At 34.2% G+C, this 14650-nt stretch overlaps 1 protein-coding gene across 1 annotated transcript in view; it reads left to right on the top strand.

The window, feature by feature from the left end:
• Window positions 1–1439: 1439 nt before the first annotated feature.
• Window positions 1440–14650, top strand: part of LOC307173824 (low-density lipoprotein receptor-related protein 8-like) — a 23619-nt gene continuing 10408 nt past the window's right edge. Inside the window, exons 1-7 of the mRNA XM_079897308.1 lie at window positions 1440–1548; window positions 3668–4018; window positions 4517–4636; window positions 5016–5141; window positions 6410–6581; window positions 6667–6882; window positions 12688–12806. Coding sequence (XP_079753434.1) covers window positions 1485–1548; window positions 3668–4018; window positions 4517–4636; window positions 5016–5141; window positions 6410–6581; window positions 6667–6882; window positions 12688–12806 — 1168 coding nt within the window. The 5' untranslated portion in view covers window positions 1440–1484. The remainder of the gene's footprint in view (window positions 1549–3667; window positions 4019–4516; window positions 4637–5015; window positions 5142–6409; window positions 6582–6666; window positions 6883–12687; window positions 12807–14650) is intronic.

The raw sequence follows: 14650 nt of genomic DNA, 5'->3' as shown, positions 1-14650 counted from the left end.
CGAGTGTTACGTAAAAAATATCATCACGTGAGCATTAGCGAGCTCGCCTATTGGCCGCTGAGGCGCATTACAAAACACGAATCTCTGAGTTTTGTAACGTGCGATTGGAAGAGAGAAAGGGCTAATATGAAAGAATGCGTGGATTTTAATTAAAAAATGTCAGTGCTATCATCAGCTTGTCATGTGTTATTTACTTTTATGCTGCGCGTCTTAGTGAAGAAAATTAAACTTTGATGATTTTCCCTTGTGATAACATCAGGAATTGTGATTCTGTTGTTTCACTGATAATTGTTACGAGAAAGGATATGAATAATTTCCTGTCAAATGTAAACTGCGTTTTTTTGTGTGTTAACTGGGGGTCTAGAATTTAGGTTAATGTCTGGGTCTATGTTACTCAACGGTGTTAAGACTGTAGGAATGCCGGTTCATGTAATATATAGGTCAACGACACACATACGTAATTCCATATTGCACAAGAGAAGTCTGATAGCATGATCCCTTTGCAAAGCATCAGTAGCCTTTATCATAGGCGTCATTTAGGCTGGGGAAATGATTTTGTCCCTCATCACTTTATAAAATAAAGAAGCATGCTTCAATGCTCTCTATTCAATAAATAAAGAGATTAAAAAAAAAACCTAGCTTGTGATTTAAAACTAGTAATGTAGCCTATATTTGCCATTTTTGTTTATTACATGCATATATATATCATCGCAGATTTTTGTATTTAGACGTTTTTGCTTTTAGTTGACTTTTAACCACCTGATAACGTTGATATAATGGATGTAGGCTATATATAAACTCAGTTCTCCGAATGCTATTTTAATCTCTGGGGAAAACTGAGGCGTCACTACAATAAGAAAATTGGAATAGAAACAGAACTGAAATTGCAATAAATACAAAAACACACAAAATACTAGGCTAAATACGAGATAAAATACTACATACACACTAAATACGAGAGAGAGAGAGGACAGAAATAAATACTCTAAAATGTGAACTATGCTTTTCTGAAAAATATTTAGTAGTGTATGGATTGCACAAATGTTGTGCGAATTGAAAAGGTGCATGTGCGTAGCCTATAAATAATGAAGAGTGCATTACTAGACATGAGTGGAAAGATTTGTACATGAGAGAATAATGAGAATTAAGGTTTCCTATCAGAGTAACCAAATCTGTAGTTCATCATCACGTTTTCACAGATCTTTTGTCTTCATTTTTAACAGTGTATGTATTGTTTTATCATTTAAAATCAAACTAATGTCTTATTTTTAAATGTTGCACTTAAACGTGAGCTTTTTCTATGTGTTTTTAAAATATATATTTGGTTTGATATTCTGTTATCTAATGCAATGGCATTCATACATTAGATTCCTAAAACTTTTTGGAGGTGAACTTAACTTTTGGGGTGACTACATAATCTGTAGTGCGGAAATGACGCAATTGCCTCGCGACAAGACCGCACATTAGAGGACGCTGAGCAAGGCATGGAACACCTTGGTGCATTACTACTGCTGTTGACTTGTGTGTCACGTTTTCCTTTAACGGAAGGTAAGGGATGGTTTGTAAATATGTGTGGACAGAGGATTATAAATGCATGTGCTAATATGTCTGAATGCATCGCTAGTGTTCACACTTTCCTATTGGACCTCACGTTGCACGCGGCGCTGTCACGCCATCTGATTGGATCGAACGCCTCATGCTCTGTCAAACTGATGTTCCGAGTTTCCTCGCGAAATATAAATATAAATATATACTCACTTCCTAAATTACTGTCAAGCACGTGCACTTTTAAATATACCAAAATAAATATACTATCACTGTATTTAATTTTGAATGTTGTAAAGCATCCTACAGCCTGTCCTTGGTATTGTGTCAAAGTTAATTACATAATATAATATAATGGTTTTTGTTTTTCACGGTGGTAATGGTAATGTTTTTCTCATTAACATATTATTTTTTTAACGCACATGATTACTTATATATATAATTAGTACACCCCCTCTGAATATAATGATATTTTTAGATTACAATTCATGGAAAAATGACCAAATTAAAATTTATTAAACATACACTTAATTAAAACGGAGAAAAATATGTCATCAATATCTGTAAAATAAGTAAATTAGTGAATTTTGCTTTGACGAAGAGTCGCAAAAATAAGTACACAAATATGTACACAATTAAAGTCAACAAATATGTAATATTCTAGTATGTCATTTGTCCTCCATAACTTGAAGTATACTGCTCTGACCAAGTTCAGGACAAATATTTACATCTATTAACTGTTTTTACTGTTTAACTCCTGGATGATGACCACCTTCAGTGTTTGATGGGGAGTGTTCCTCAAATTGTTTCTTCAAAATCCTCTACAAGTGCCCAATAGAGTTAAGGTCAGGTGAAATAATTGTACACTGAACAATTTTCAGTCATTGTCATGTTGAGAAAGTGACCAACAACACAGGGAATAAGGAGAAGGTAGCATCTTCTGTTTCAAGATTTTGTATTACATCACATAATGATGTGTGAATTCATGAAAGCATGATGCATGTGTGAATTCATGAAAGCATTGATTAAGCACAAGTACCCCAACTTGCACCAGAAAATATTTTGTAACTTTCATGAGGAGGGTGTACTCATTTTTGCAACACAACATTTATCCACTTTGATAACAAAATATTATCTTCCTGATTAATATTGACATGCTTCTTTGGTTAATGATCAAGCAGACTTAATATGTCTTCTACGTAAAGAGTAGGCGCTGAATTTGTTAACTTTCAGAGGGGATGTACTAATTTATTCTTAGATATAAATAGATATATAGTTTACCGAACGTAAACAACATGGATATTGGATATTTCAAATTCAAATAAAAAATCTGTTCATTTGTTATGCCACTTCTATGACATTTACAGTTATTCATTACTTATTTTGTTTTACCAGGTGGGAAATTAAGGTCTAACAAGTGTGCAAAATGTAATTTATTATTATAAATAGTTCAAACATTCATTCAATCAATAAAAAAGTAAAAAACTTTTATGGGAGAAAACAGAACTGAATTTAAATTTCTATTGTGTTTTGTATTATCATAAGGTATAGGAAACTCTCATAAAATAAATAATCCAAGGGTCACAACTGGCTGCAACAAACCTTTCAAGGTTAAAAACCCCTTAGTTTATAACTTTAACTAATGGCTTTCGTAGCGTAAGCAGTTCATTGCAACTGGGCATAAGTTTTGTTGTAACAAGAACATAAATCAAGTCATAAAGAAAACTTTTAGATTTTTCTCTGGAGATGTTTGCGTTATACACATGCAATAAAATAGGGATTTAAATGTAAAATTACATTTCAGATTTAAAATTTTCAAACTTTTTTTATCAATTAGGACGGGATAAAAATTAGCATAAAATAGCTTGTGCTGTTTTTTTTTATTATACTTTTTATTGTCATGTAAAATGTTGCAGTTTGGTAACTGACAATACAGTAAATTGCAAGAAATGTCCCAGATTACCCTAATTCACCTACAATACTACAACTACAATTTTACTTACCGTTGTCTAGTCACATAATAGAGAATTTGATCTTTTTTCTGTGATCGTCTTAAGCTATTCAGATTTCAAACTGTCCTCTTTCATCTTTCAGAACTGAAGAACAGTTTTTATTTTCGCAGGTTTTCCAAAGTTTGTGTGTAATAATGGCAGATATGTGCCTGTGAATCAGCGCTGTGATGGTGTGGACCACTGTGGCGACGGAAGCGATGAGATCTCCTGTTTGAATTGCACTAGTGGCTCCTTCCACTGTGTGGCAGCAGAGCAATGCGTTTCTGCCCGCAGCTTTTGTGATGGAAAGCTGGACTGCTCAGATGGAGCAGATGAACAGTTAGACGCATGCGCATCGCTATCTAAACCACAGACATGCGCCAGGTCAGAGTTCAGATGTGCTAATGGACACTGTGTGCCCAGTTCGTGGAGGTGTGACCACTCCCCTGACTGTGAAGATCGCAGCGATGAAGAGAACTGTGGTGAGTTGCATTTTTATTTCTGCCGTATATATACACAGCTTTGTTATTTTTATTATATATATTAGTAAAAAATAGTATTCCACCACTGATTAAAATGTTGGAGTCTATAATATTTTATATTGAGTTTTTGTAAGAAGTCTTGTATTTATTTGATAAATTAAAAACAGTAATATTGTGAAATACTATAATTTATTACAATTTAAAATAACTGTTTTCTATGTTAATATATTTTGAAAGCTGAATTTTCAGCATCATTACTCCAGTCTTCAGTGTCACATGATCCTTCAGAAATCATTCTAATATGCTGATTTATTTATACTAAAATAACACTGCTCTTTGCTGAATAAAAGTGTTAATTTCTTTACAAATAGACTGATATGTAATGTAGACCAGTACGAAAAGTGCTTTATGAAAGAAGCTTCTTTTTTTTTTAATTAAGGAATGTTTCATAATTCACTGTTTGTCTTTCTTTCACTCTCTATTTCTGTCTTTGTGTAGATCAAAACGAGTGTGAGATCGATAACGGCGGATGTTCTCACATGTGTATTGATCTGCCATTTGGCTTTATGTGTGACTGCCCCAGTGGAATGAGGCTGGTCACGGACACACACTGTGAGGGTGAGAAATGATTCACAAAGGTTAACTGGAGAAATGACTTCATGTGATCCAGTGCATGCAATGTTACTCTAGAAACGTCATTGTAGAAATGCTTTATTTACTGTCTGAGCAATAACAGGGTGGTTCTTGAGCTAAAACAAGTAGTATTCAACAGCTTGTATGATCTAAACATTCCCTCCCCTGTGAAGTGACCCACTCCTCCATGTCAAATTAAATATTGTTTTTGCAGTTTTAATGCAGGGAAACTTACTAATTACACTTTTAACCAAACCTATAAAATAAGCTAAGCTAGTAATCCTTCTCTCTTTGGTTATGCCAATAATCATGTTTGACTTTTTTTTAGTATTAATAGGTTTAACTTTTCACTTTTCACTGTTAGATGTGGACCACTGTCTTGATTCAGATGTGTGTGATCAAATTTGCGGCAGTTTCGATGGATCTCCTGCGTGTGAATGTCAGGATGGGTATGAACTGACCGCCGGGACTGGACAGTGCAAAGCTACAGGTGAGAGGATTATTTAAATGTAATTGTCCTGTAAAGACAGTCAAAATTGCAAAATATTTTGCATGTGTATCAGTGATAATTTGATATTATTTATGATAATTTGATATTTTTTCCTTTATAGTGTCCTTGTTATAGTGTAATTATACAGTTAAGTACTGAGTAACATTAATTAACAACATGCACTTACTATAGGGTTTTGATTAGGATCAGATGCTTGTAATTATGGATCACATTTTATTTTTTTTACTGTAGCAATTACATTAATGTGTAATGAGGACACTATAAAATGAAACGTTACCTTATTTATATACTATTACACTACCATTCAAAAGTAAGATTTCATTTAAAGAAATGTAATACTTTTATTCAGCAAGGATGCATTAAATTAATCAAAAGTGACAGTACAAATTCTAAAAGATTTGTATTTCAAATAAATGCCGTTCAAAAAATGTATCACAGTTTATCATCAGCAGTTCAGCACATGATTTCAACCTTGATAATAATCAGATATGTTTCTTGAGCAACAAATCAGCATATTAGAATGATTTCTGAATGATCATGTGACACTAAAGACTGGAATAATGATGCTGAAAATTCAGCTTTACCATCACAGGATGAATTAAATTTTAAAATATATTGAAATATAAAACAGTTATTTTAAAATTGTAATGATATAATTTCACAATATTTCAGTTTTTACTGTAATTTGAAACAAATAATTGCAGCTTTTGTAACCATAAGAGACTTCTTTCAAAAACATTAAAAAAAATCTTACCGACCCCAAACTTTTGAATGGTTGTGTTGTGTATATTATTTCTTAAAATTTTTAATTGGCTTATATGTTTTCTGTTTTCATTTTATTTTTATCTTAAGTTTTAGTAATTTTGTACGGATCCCCTAAAGGGATATGGTGGTGGCGGAAAAAAATATGAGATGGGAAGAAAAATTATAAGTCAATGCTTTTGCGTTCTCTCGCAAATGTTTTGTGTTCCCCTGAAAAACTTTGTGAGCGAACTCAAAGTTTCTCAGGGGAACACAAAAGCATTGAAAAAGAACTTTTCCTCCATCTCCATTCCTTCCTTTAAAGGATCTGTAATTTTGGTTTGTGCGTTTGTCATTTTTATAATTTTTATATATCTATTTAACTGTCATTTTTTTCATTTTTAATTTAGATTTTAAAATCTAATAATCAAATATTTGTATTTTTTTTAAATAGTTTTAATTAACAGTAACATAATTGATTCGGGTGAGCGATTGGTCTTGTACAGGTGCAGTTGGTCATGTGGTGGTCAGCACTCATGAGGGTGTTATGTGGATGGACCTCAGCGGCTCTGAGCAAAGAAACATCACGTATGAAAGTGTCTCGCAAGGACCTGTTACAGCACTTAATGCAAATAACACGCTATACTGGACCAGTCCAGAGAATGACGTCATCTACAGGTGCAGCACCATATTGATTAAATAGAAAATAAATATGCTATTCATACATTTGATCCCAAAACACACAATTTTATGTCTATTTCAGAATGTCTTTAGACGCCAGTGACCATAGACCAGCTGTGTTGTTAAACGCCTCCATAGGTGTTCAGGGATTGGCGGTAGACTGGATCCATGAGCTTTTGTACTGGGTCAGCACCAGTACTCATGCTTTACACGTGGCCTCTCTGAATGACTCCAAACAAAGGCAGCTTGTGTCTGGACTCTCCAGACCTACTGCAGTTGCTGTCCAGCCACTGCTAGGGTAAAATACTGTCTTCTTCTCTATATAAATCACTTATCCCCGGTTTCACAGACAGGGCTTAGATTAAGCCAAGAGCAGGTCTTCGTTCAGTTAGGACATTTAAGTAGCTTTTATAAACGTGCCTTAGAAAAAAAATCTTGAGACAAAACAATGCCACTGTTTTATTTTGTCAGTGCAAGTTGATTAGGTTAAAATAGCTCAAACATGCATTTTAGTCTGGGACTAGGCTTAAGCCTTGTCTGTGAAACCGGGCAAAAGTTGCATAAATGTGAACCAGAAAGAAAAAACAAATCTGCTGGAAAAGAATGTAGGACAGGACTTTGTTCAAATCATAGGAATTTGAGTAATATGGTGGATGGATATTATAGGTCAATATTCTTTTGCTATTCTTTCTTAAATGTCATTTGATATTAATATTAGCAACTCCTCAAAATATTATACTTGCACAATTAATATTAGGACATACAATGCAATATTATTATAAATACAAGTGCTAATATTTTTATTTATAATAAGAATAAAGAATACTTTTTTTCCTTTAGAATAATGTCATTGTGATGAATTTTGCACAATAACATTTATTCATGAAAGATATGGTCAATATTGATCATGTTGTCTTTAAAGGTATACTCCACCCAATATTGAAAATTCTCTCATCATTTACTCACCCTCACATCACGCAAGATTTACTACATCTTGTTCTTCCTGGTTATCTTAGCTCTTACACAAACAATCTGACCAAATAACCAGGAAGAAGCAGAGGAGTGTTTATTTAAACATGATGTAACTAGAGAACACAGGGGAATAAAACACTGGCCAAAACAAAGAACAAAGCAGTAGCACTCTAAGAATCACAAATCTAACAATCGTCATTGAGGTTAACATCCACAAGACAACTACAACATTCTTGTTCACCTGTTGTTTCCCTCTGATTTTAGGTAGAAGTTATGGGTTGAGATAGGGCCATGAATTACATATACTGTAAATACAATCTACACAGATGAATAAAAAAGATAGAAAAAATGAATGTCCTTGCTATTTCAAAAATCTTAAATGCATTAAATAATAGTTTTAATAGCTTTATTTGTTTATACTCTCCATAATAGGAACTAATTCTCTAATTCCTTAAGCACTTAAACATTATTAATAGTGTATATGCCTCATTCTCCATACTTTTATCATAATGTAAGAAACCAAATATGATATGTTCATACAGTAAAGGAAAACTACACAACAGTTTTTTCATTTATAAATGTAGAAATCTCGGCTGGTGAGCGTCTATGCTGCCATGTTGACATGTTCTGTTGATTGTTCTTCACACCTTATCTCATTTTGCAGAAATTAAGAAAAAAACTTGGGAAAGTTTAGAAACCTCCCACAATTACCTCTTTTCATCTCAATAGTGCTAGAGGAGTAACAAGGAAATAGCCATACCTAAATAAGTAGGAGCTTCCTTCTCACGAATCTTTAACATGGCAGTTATTCAAAGCAGTTTTGTAAATCAATGGAAAGGGAAAGACCTGAGGAACTGGATATCAATTTCAATTAATTGCTGACTGAACTTGACAAGCATGATTTAAAAAAAAAAAGAAGGAATTGTAACATCAGGCAGCTGATTTATCAAAGCTCCTCTCTCTTCAATTCCCTCCTATTTTAATTGCCTGAAGCAACAACAAGATAATAGAGATTAACAGAGATTGGGCAACTTTATCTGACACCTCATCCAAAATCAGAGCGCTATTTCCCGCATAGAGTTTTCATGACATTACAAAAATAGGCCATCACTTCTAGTGCGAGTTTCACAATGCGCTGACATTTACATCCATTATGAACTCATGAATCCACATTTGACAGTTGCCTGGAAGCAATGGTTTATAGTTTAAAAAGTTTAAAATATTAGTATTTTTCTCACACACACCTATCTTTCACTTCAGAAGACATTATAGCCGCGTTTCCATTACCCTTCAAATTTCGCAAATTGAAATGAAGCCCAATAGAAACGCGTTAATTTCGCAAAAGAAGTTTTTATGCTCGCATGATTCAACCAATATGAAAAAGGAGTATTTTGCAAAACTGTAATGGAAACAGTTTTTTTGCATTTACAGGTCACCTGGCGTACGTAAAACTCGATCATTCTTTAAAGCTAATGCAGTATGTTTGGACAGAAGACGAGTTTTTTATTAAACTCATAAAAGACAAAAGAATTACGGAAATACTGGATTCTAAACAACAAAGTAATGCCACAATTTATCAAGACCTTGAAGCAGATAGGAGGGAGAAACACACAGAAACACCTCATACGTGCCGCTCAAGTATAAGGGGCTTTTCTTGCCATTAATGCTTGGATAACATGCCTACGTCTCCTTCGAATAAAAATAATGGCTAGTGCGGTGGCTACAATATACGTAAACCTACCAACATCTGTTGCCATGATTTTTGGAATGACTTCTCACGCACACACACACACACAAAAAATGTTTTAGTCGCATAACATCGTTTTTTTTATCGACAAAAATTTTGCGCAAATCTGTAATGGAAACGTGGCTACTGATTCCTCAACTAAGGTCCATCCACTTCCATTATATGGACTCACAGAAATGTATTAGTTTTCTACACATCTTTGTTTGTGTTCCTAGTTTGTGTTCTAAGGGACTGTTCGTTATTTATTTAAGGGGCCACCGGAGGAGTTTTGAGATCTGTTGTCAAAAAAGACATGACCCTCCCTTCGCCAGCAATAATTTTTTCTATGACCCTCCAAAATGACTGTGAAAAAAGGCATGACCCTCCCCGATAATTTATTGATTAGCCTACTTCTGTACTGGTTTGCGCTTGGCAAAGATGTCCAGATAGCCATTGTTTGTTTGTTTTTTAAACCATAAACTCTTGCTTTCTCATCTGGCTGTAACGATAGACCAAACCTATGATTCGGTTCGTATCACGATTTTTTATTTTAGATTTGAAAAAAAAAATCATGTTTTCGGTGCTGATGCGGTGTGACGCGTTCAACATGTGGGTGGCGTTGCGAATAAAGCATCTAAAAGCTGTCACAAAGAACCGGCAAAAGTAATGATTATTAATATGTCATATAGCTAGACATTTTAATTGTTTTTAATAAACAAGTGTTTTCTGTGTCGACTGCAAAGATGAAGTTGACGATGCGTCGCGATCGTCTCAGAACGCGCCAGAGAGAAATGCACATTTCATAAGGAGAAAGCAGTCTGTTTTCCTTCGTTTTGAATTGTTCTGCATGTTTAAAAGTAGACATTTCAAGCTTTCTATATTTCTCAGGTCTATGAGGCAAGTAGCATACCTTACGCTGAGTTTCGGTTCATTTATGAGACAAGAGTCCAGTTCACTCGCCCGCGTCTCCGTGTCATGATTATCTATTTTCTACTATATTTACTTATTATTTATTAAATCCAGATGAAACATTGATTAAAATTAAGATAAAATTAATAAAAAAACGAAATTCACTTTAAAGAAAGGCTTTGTGCTTTCTGTTTGAGGTCTCTGTGCAATTTTTAAAGTCGCTTCAGAGCAGTCATGTCCGTGCGTAATGAAGAACTGTCACGTCCGTAACATTTTTTTTTTTCACATAAATGCAAACACGAAAAATAAAATAAAAATAATATAAAATTTAATTTTCTGTGGAGGCCGATCTTTATTCATCCGGTGGGTATATATATTTTGGTTTGCACAGTGTAATTTAAAGAATTACTAAAAAATATTTTGCCACCTAAAAGTTAAAGATTTTTTTGTGTCACGTCACATGTGTATTTCCCTCATATTAAATATAAAACGCATGTGTAGACTGATATTTTTCTAATGTCTTGACTCCTTTCAGACGTTTCAAATAAATGCATTTTCTGAGAATTTTTATTTTAAGTTTTGACTGCAAATGTCACGTCCATTCACTGGAATCGCCCAGTTTTAATGAATTTATCCTAAACTAGTTTTTGTGGTGTAGGTCTATGTATTTTATGTTAACTTAAATAATAGCCTACTAATAGTGATTTAAAGATGTGGTAGCGCTGCGAAGATCTCGAGTCGTCAACTTCGTCTAGCCGACACTGACATAAAAAATAACTGTTTTATTAGTAAACAATTAAAATGTCTCCTGCTATATTGAACATATTTGCCTGTTCCTTACAAAACACTGACAGTGGGGTTTTTGACCGGGTTTTTTTTTTTTTGAGCAGCAGCGGACAAATTATTTCCACACACACACACACACACAATATTGATAAACAGGATTTTTTTTGTTGCTTTTTTAATACAATAAAAATTTAATTTAATTTATTGTTTAATAAAATTAAAAGCCTATTATTTTTAGTTTATTAACAGCAACAACAGCTGTAAAGATGAAGTTGACGATCGCCATCTCCGTAGTAGTGAACACGCCTATAGAGAGAAATGCACATCATTACATAACCAGAGAGTAGCCTATTTCTTTTCGTTTTAAATTGTTAAAAAGACATTTCAAGCTTTCTTAAGATATATTTCATGTCTGTGAGGCATATGTTGAGTTTCGTTAAGTTAGGATGAGATGCGCTCGAGCAGTGCAAGTGACCACGCGGGCGCCTCTATGATTGTGTTGTCTGCTATATTTGGTATTTGGCAATTTGTTGATAAAAAAAAAAAAAAATTAAATTAAGATACAATTTATACAAAACGAAATTCACTTAAAAAAAAATCGTTTTCTGCAAAACAAAACTTAATTAAGTGGTCAAAATCATGTCTGACCCGCTCCATGTCTCTCGATATTGCGTATACTCGTGTGTGCGGTTCACTTTTCATAATCAACATAGATGAAAAAATAACATTATTATATTTTAACAAAAATGAAACTAAATGAGCTTATTTAATGGTAACAACACAGTAGGCCTACAGACTCTGTATTTGTGCAAATTGCTGCACATTCATTTTATTCTGAATTTTGCACACACAAGTTGAAAGGCATTTGTTTGTGCATGCATGTAAAACATATCTGCAACATTTATCAAGTTCACTGATAATTATGCGTGCATTTATTAATTATTATCTTAATGAATAATGAATCAAGGACGAAGCATGTAAACTGTTTGTTTAGAATTTGGATCGATCATCGCAAATAGATCCGAATGAAGAAACGTACAAAACCATAGGCTATAGAAAATGGGTGGGCCCGGACCTAAATGCCCACCCGGGCCCAATGGTAGCGCCGCGGCTGGTGGTAGCCCTACATCTTACACATCGTGGAAACAAAATAAGAATGGAAACTAAAATATGGTAGTATCGCCCTACAGCGCACATTCTATCAGCAGTTCTGGCGCCTCAGTCCCAATACTGTTAAACTCGACGTACGTTCACATCACATGTTAATGCAGCGGTAGAGTTACACTCACAGGACACTGTGCACTTAACAAAAGTTCATTATTTGCTCGTGCTTTAAAGCTTTGCCGGGTAAACATTTCTTTGGCATTCTGTTCTGACATGATGCACTTTTTCTAAGCGCGAACTGAAGCGCACACTGTCAAACAGCGCCAAACTGGATTTTTGTTGGGTCAGACCCATCTGATATCGAAGGGGGGCTGATAACGCGAGATCAACATGGAGCTAAATGGAAAAAAATAGCACCAAACAAGTCACTTTGAAATGTTGCTGTTTTAATGAATATAAAAGTTGGGTGACCCTCCCCCTAGACTAAAAAAAGTTGGATGACCCTCCCCTCAACAAAGAATAAAAAGACATGACCCTCCCCTATTTTCCTCCGGTGGCCCCTTCCATAAATACCGAACGGTCCCTAAACCTGTTTTTCTTCCATAGGTATCTGTTCTGGGCAGAGAGTGGGGCGTCTCCCAGAATTGAGCGAGCCAGTTTGGATGGGACAAGCAGAATATCATTGATAAATTCATCCATACGTTCCCCTGTCGCAATCTCTCTAGGTTAGACTTCTCTGTTACACTTTACAAAAAGGTCCCATTAATTAATGTTTGTGAATGCATTAACTTAAATTAACCAACAGTGAGAAGTAGCCTACATTTGTTAGTTATTATTAATCTTTGTTTGTTTCTTAATATAAATACAACTGTTCGTTGTTATTTCATTTCATCCCATGTCCATTAAATAATGTTAATTGATACAACTTTTGATTTTAATAATAGGCCTATATTAGTAAATGTTTAAATGATTCAAAATTATTTTATTTATTATTATTATTAATTATATATTATTGTAAAGTGTTCTCATGAGCAATTTAGTTGTGAGATCCAGCCTGCTCATTTTACTTAATCACTTTTTGTACCAAGATTTTTATTTTATATAAATGAAACCAAACTCATCCTTAAAGAGTTCATGAATGGCATTTTTTTATAATGTTCTCTGAGGTCCACTTATAATGTTATCAAGATTACATTAAAAAAACATTGTAATTTAGAAGTAATAAGATATTTTCTATTCTGTTTTTGACCTTCTCTTTTAAACACTCTGTTTTGATGTGTGCGTCGGGTTCAAGACTTGGAAGTAAACAACACCCACTGCTATGATTGCATAGCAGTTTTGCATATTCAAATCATTTTCAACATTTCCGCCATTACACGTGTTTTGAAAACTTCCAGTATTAAAAAAAAAATCTTGCATAGTTGAACATTTGCCAACAATTTGAAACAACGTATTACATATGCTCATAGCCTATGTCTTGGTTGTGGCAAATAAAGCTTGTTAGCCACTTTAAGTTACCACAGTTATAATTGACAAAGGATGACTTGCGGTGTTTCATGAAAACTGAATTATGAATGAATGTACCATTGTTTTTCGTTCTTATAGGTTATTCATAGTTCATCATTTTCGATAAAGTAAAAAAAAAATTAATTGTCAGTTGCAGTGTCGTGTTTCAATAAAGTGAAACTCATTGTAATGTCTTACTGATGACTAAACAGAAGATGTCGCTCACTGACGCTTTTATTCAGTATTACAGCGAATGGTTTGGATACGTGTGTTCGTTCTAATGGGCTAATCCAATGCATTAACCCCATAAATGCCGAAGCAAAGGAAAGAACAGCAAATCGCAACTGTCAGTTTGACGGTTCAGTTTGACTGCAACGCTAGTATAAATACTCAGTACCTATCAAACGATCTGTAACAGACACAGCAATAGTGACACGGTAAAAACACAACAAGGACAAGGCAATGATGTAGAAGTAGGCATTGATCTTCTTCTGCAGAGGCACTCTTTCATCACACAATGACGTAATAATGTGACAAAAACCGAAACGAGTAGTTTTCAGAGCTTGGTTTCAATAAAACCCATTTTTGGACTAACAAGGAAGTTTTGAGTTTTGAAACTTAAAGGTTATTTTTATAGTAGAATCACTTCTTAAGTCAAAAGATCAAGGAAAATCTGTTTTCTCTTTTTATGACCCCTTTAAAGGTCCCGTTCTTCGTGATCCCATGTTTCAAACTTTAGTTAGTGTGTAATGTTGTTGTTAGAGTATAAATAATATCTGTAAAATGATAAAGCTCAAAGTTCAATGCCAAGCGAGATATTTTATTTAACAGAAGTCGACTACATCGAACGGCCCGTTTGGACTACATCCCTCTACTTCCTTCTTTAATGACGTCATTAAAACCGTTTTTTGACTAACCTCCGCCCACAGGAATGCTCCCTCAACTCTACCGAAATTCGTTTATGTACTTGCGCACTTCTAATAACTTACTGTGTTTACTCAGCTCTTACGGTGATTTTCTGAAGTAAAACTGACGCTTCATTTTTTGTGTGACGTAACAGTTA

The sequence above is a fragment of the Squalius cephalus genome, assembly GCF_949319135.1.
Source record: "Squalius cephalus genome assembly, chromosome: 16".
Lineage (NCBI taxonomy): Eukaryota > Metazoa > Chordata > Actinopteri > Cypriniformes > Leuciscidae > Squalius > Squalius cephalus.
The sequence above is the reverse complement of the archived record's forward strand: the minus strand, read 5'-3'. Positions and strand labels throughout refer to the sequence as shown.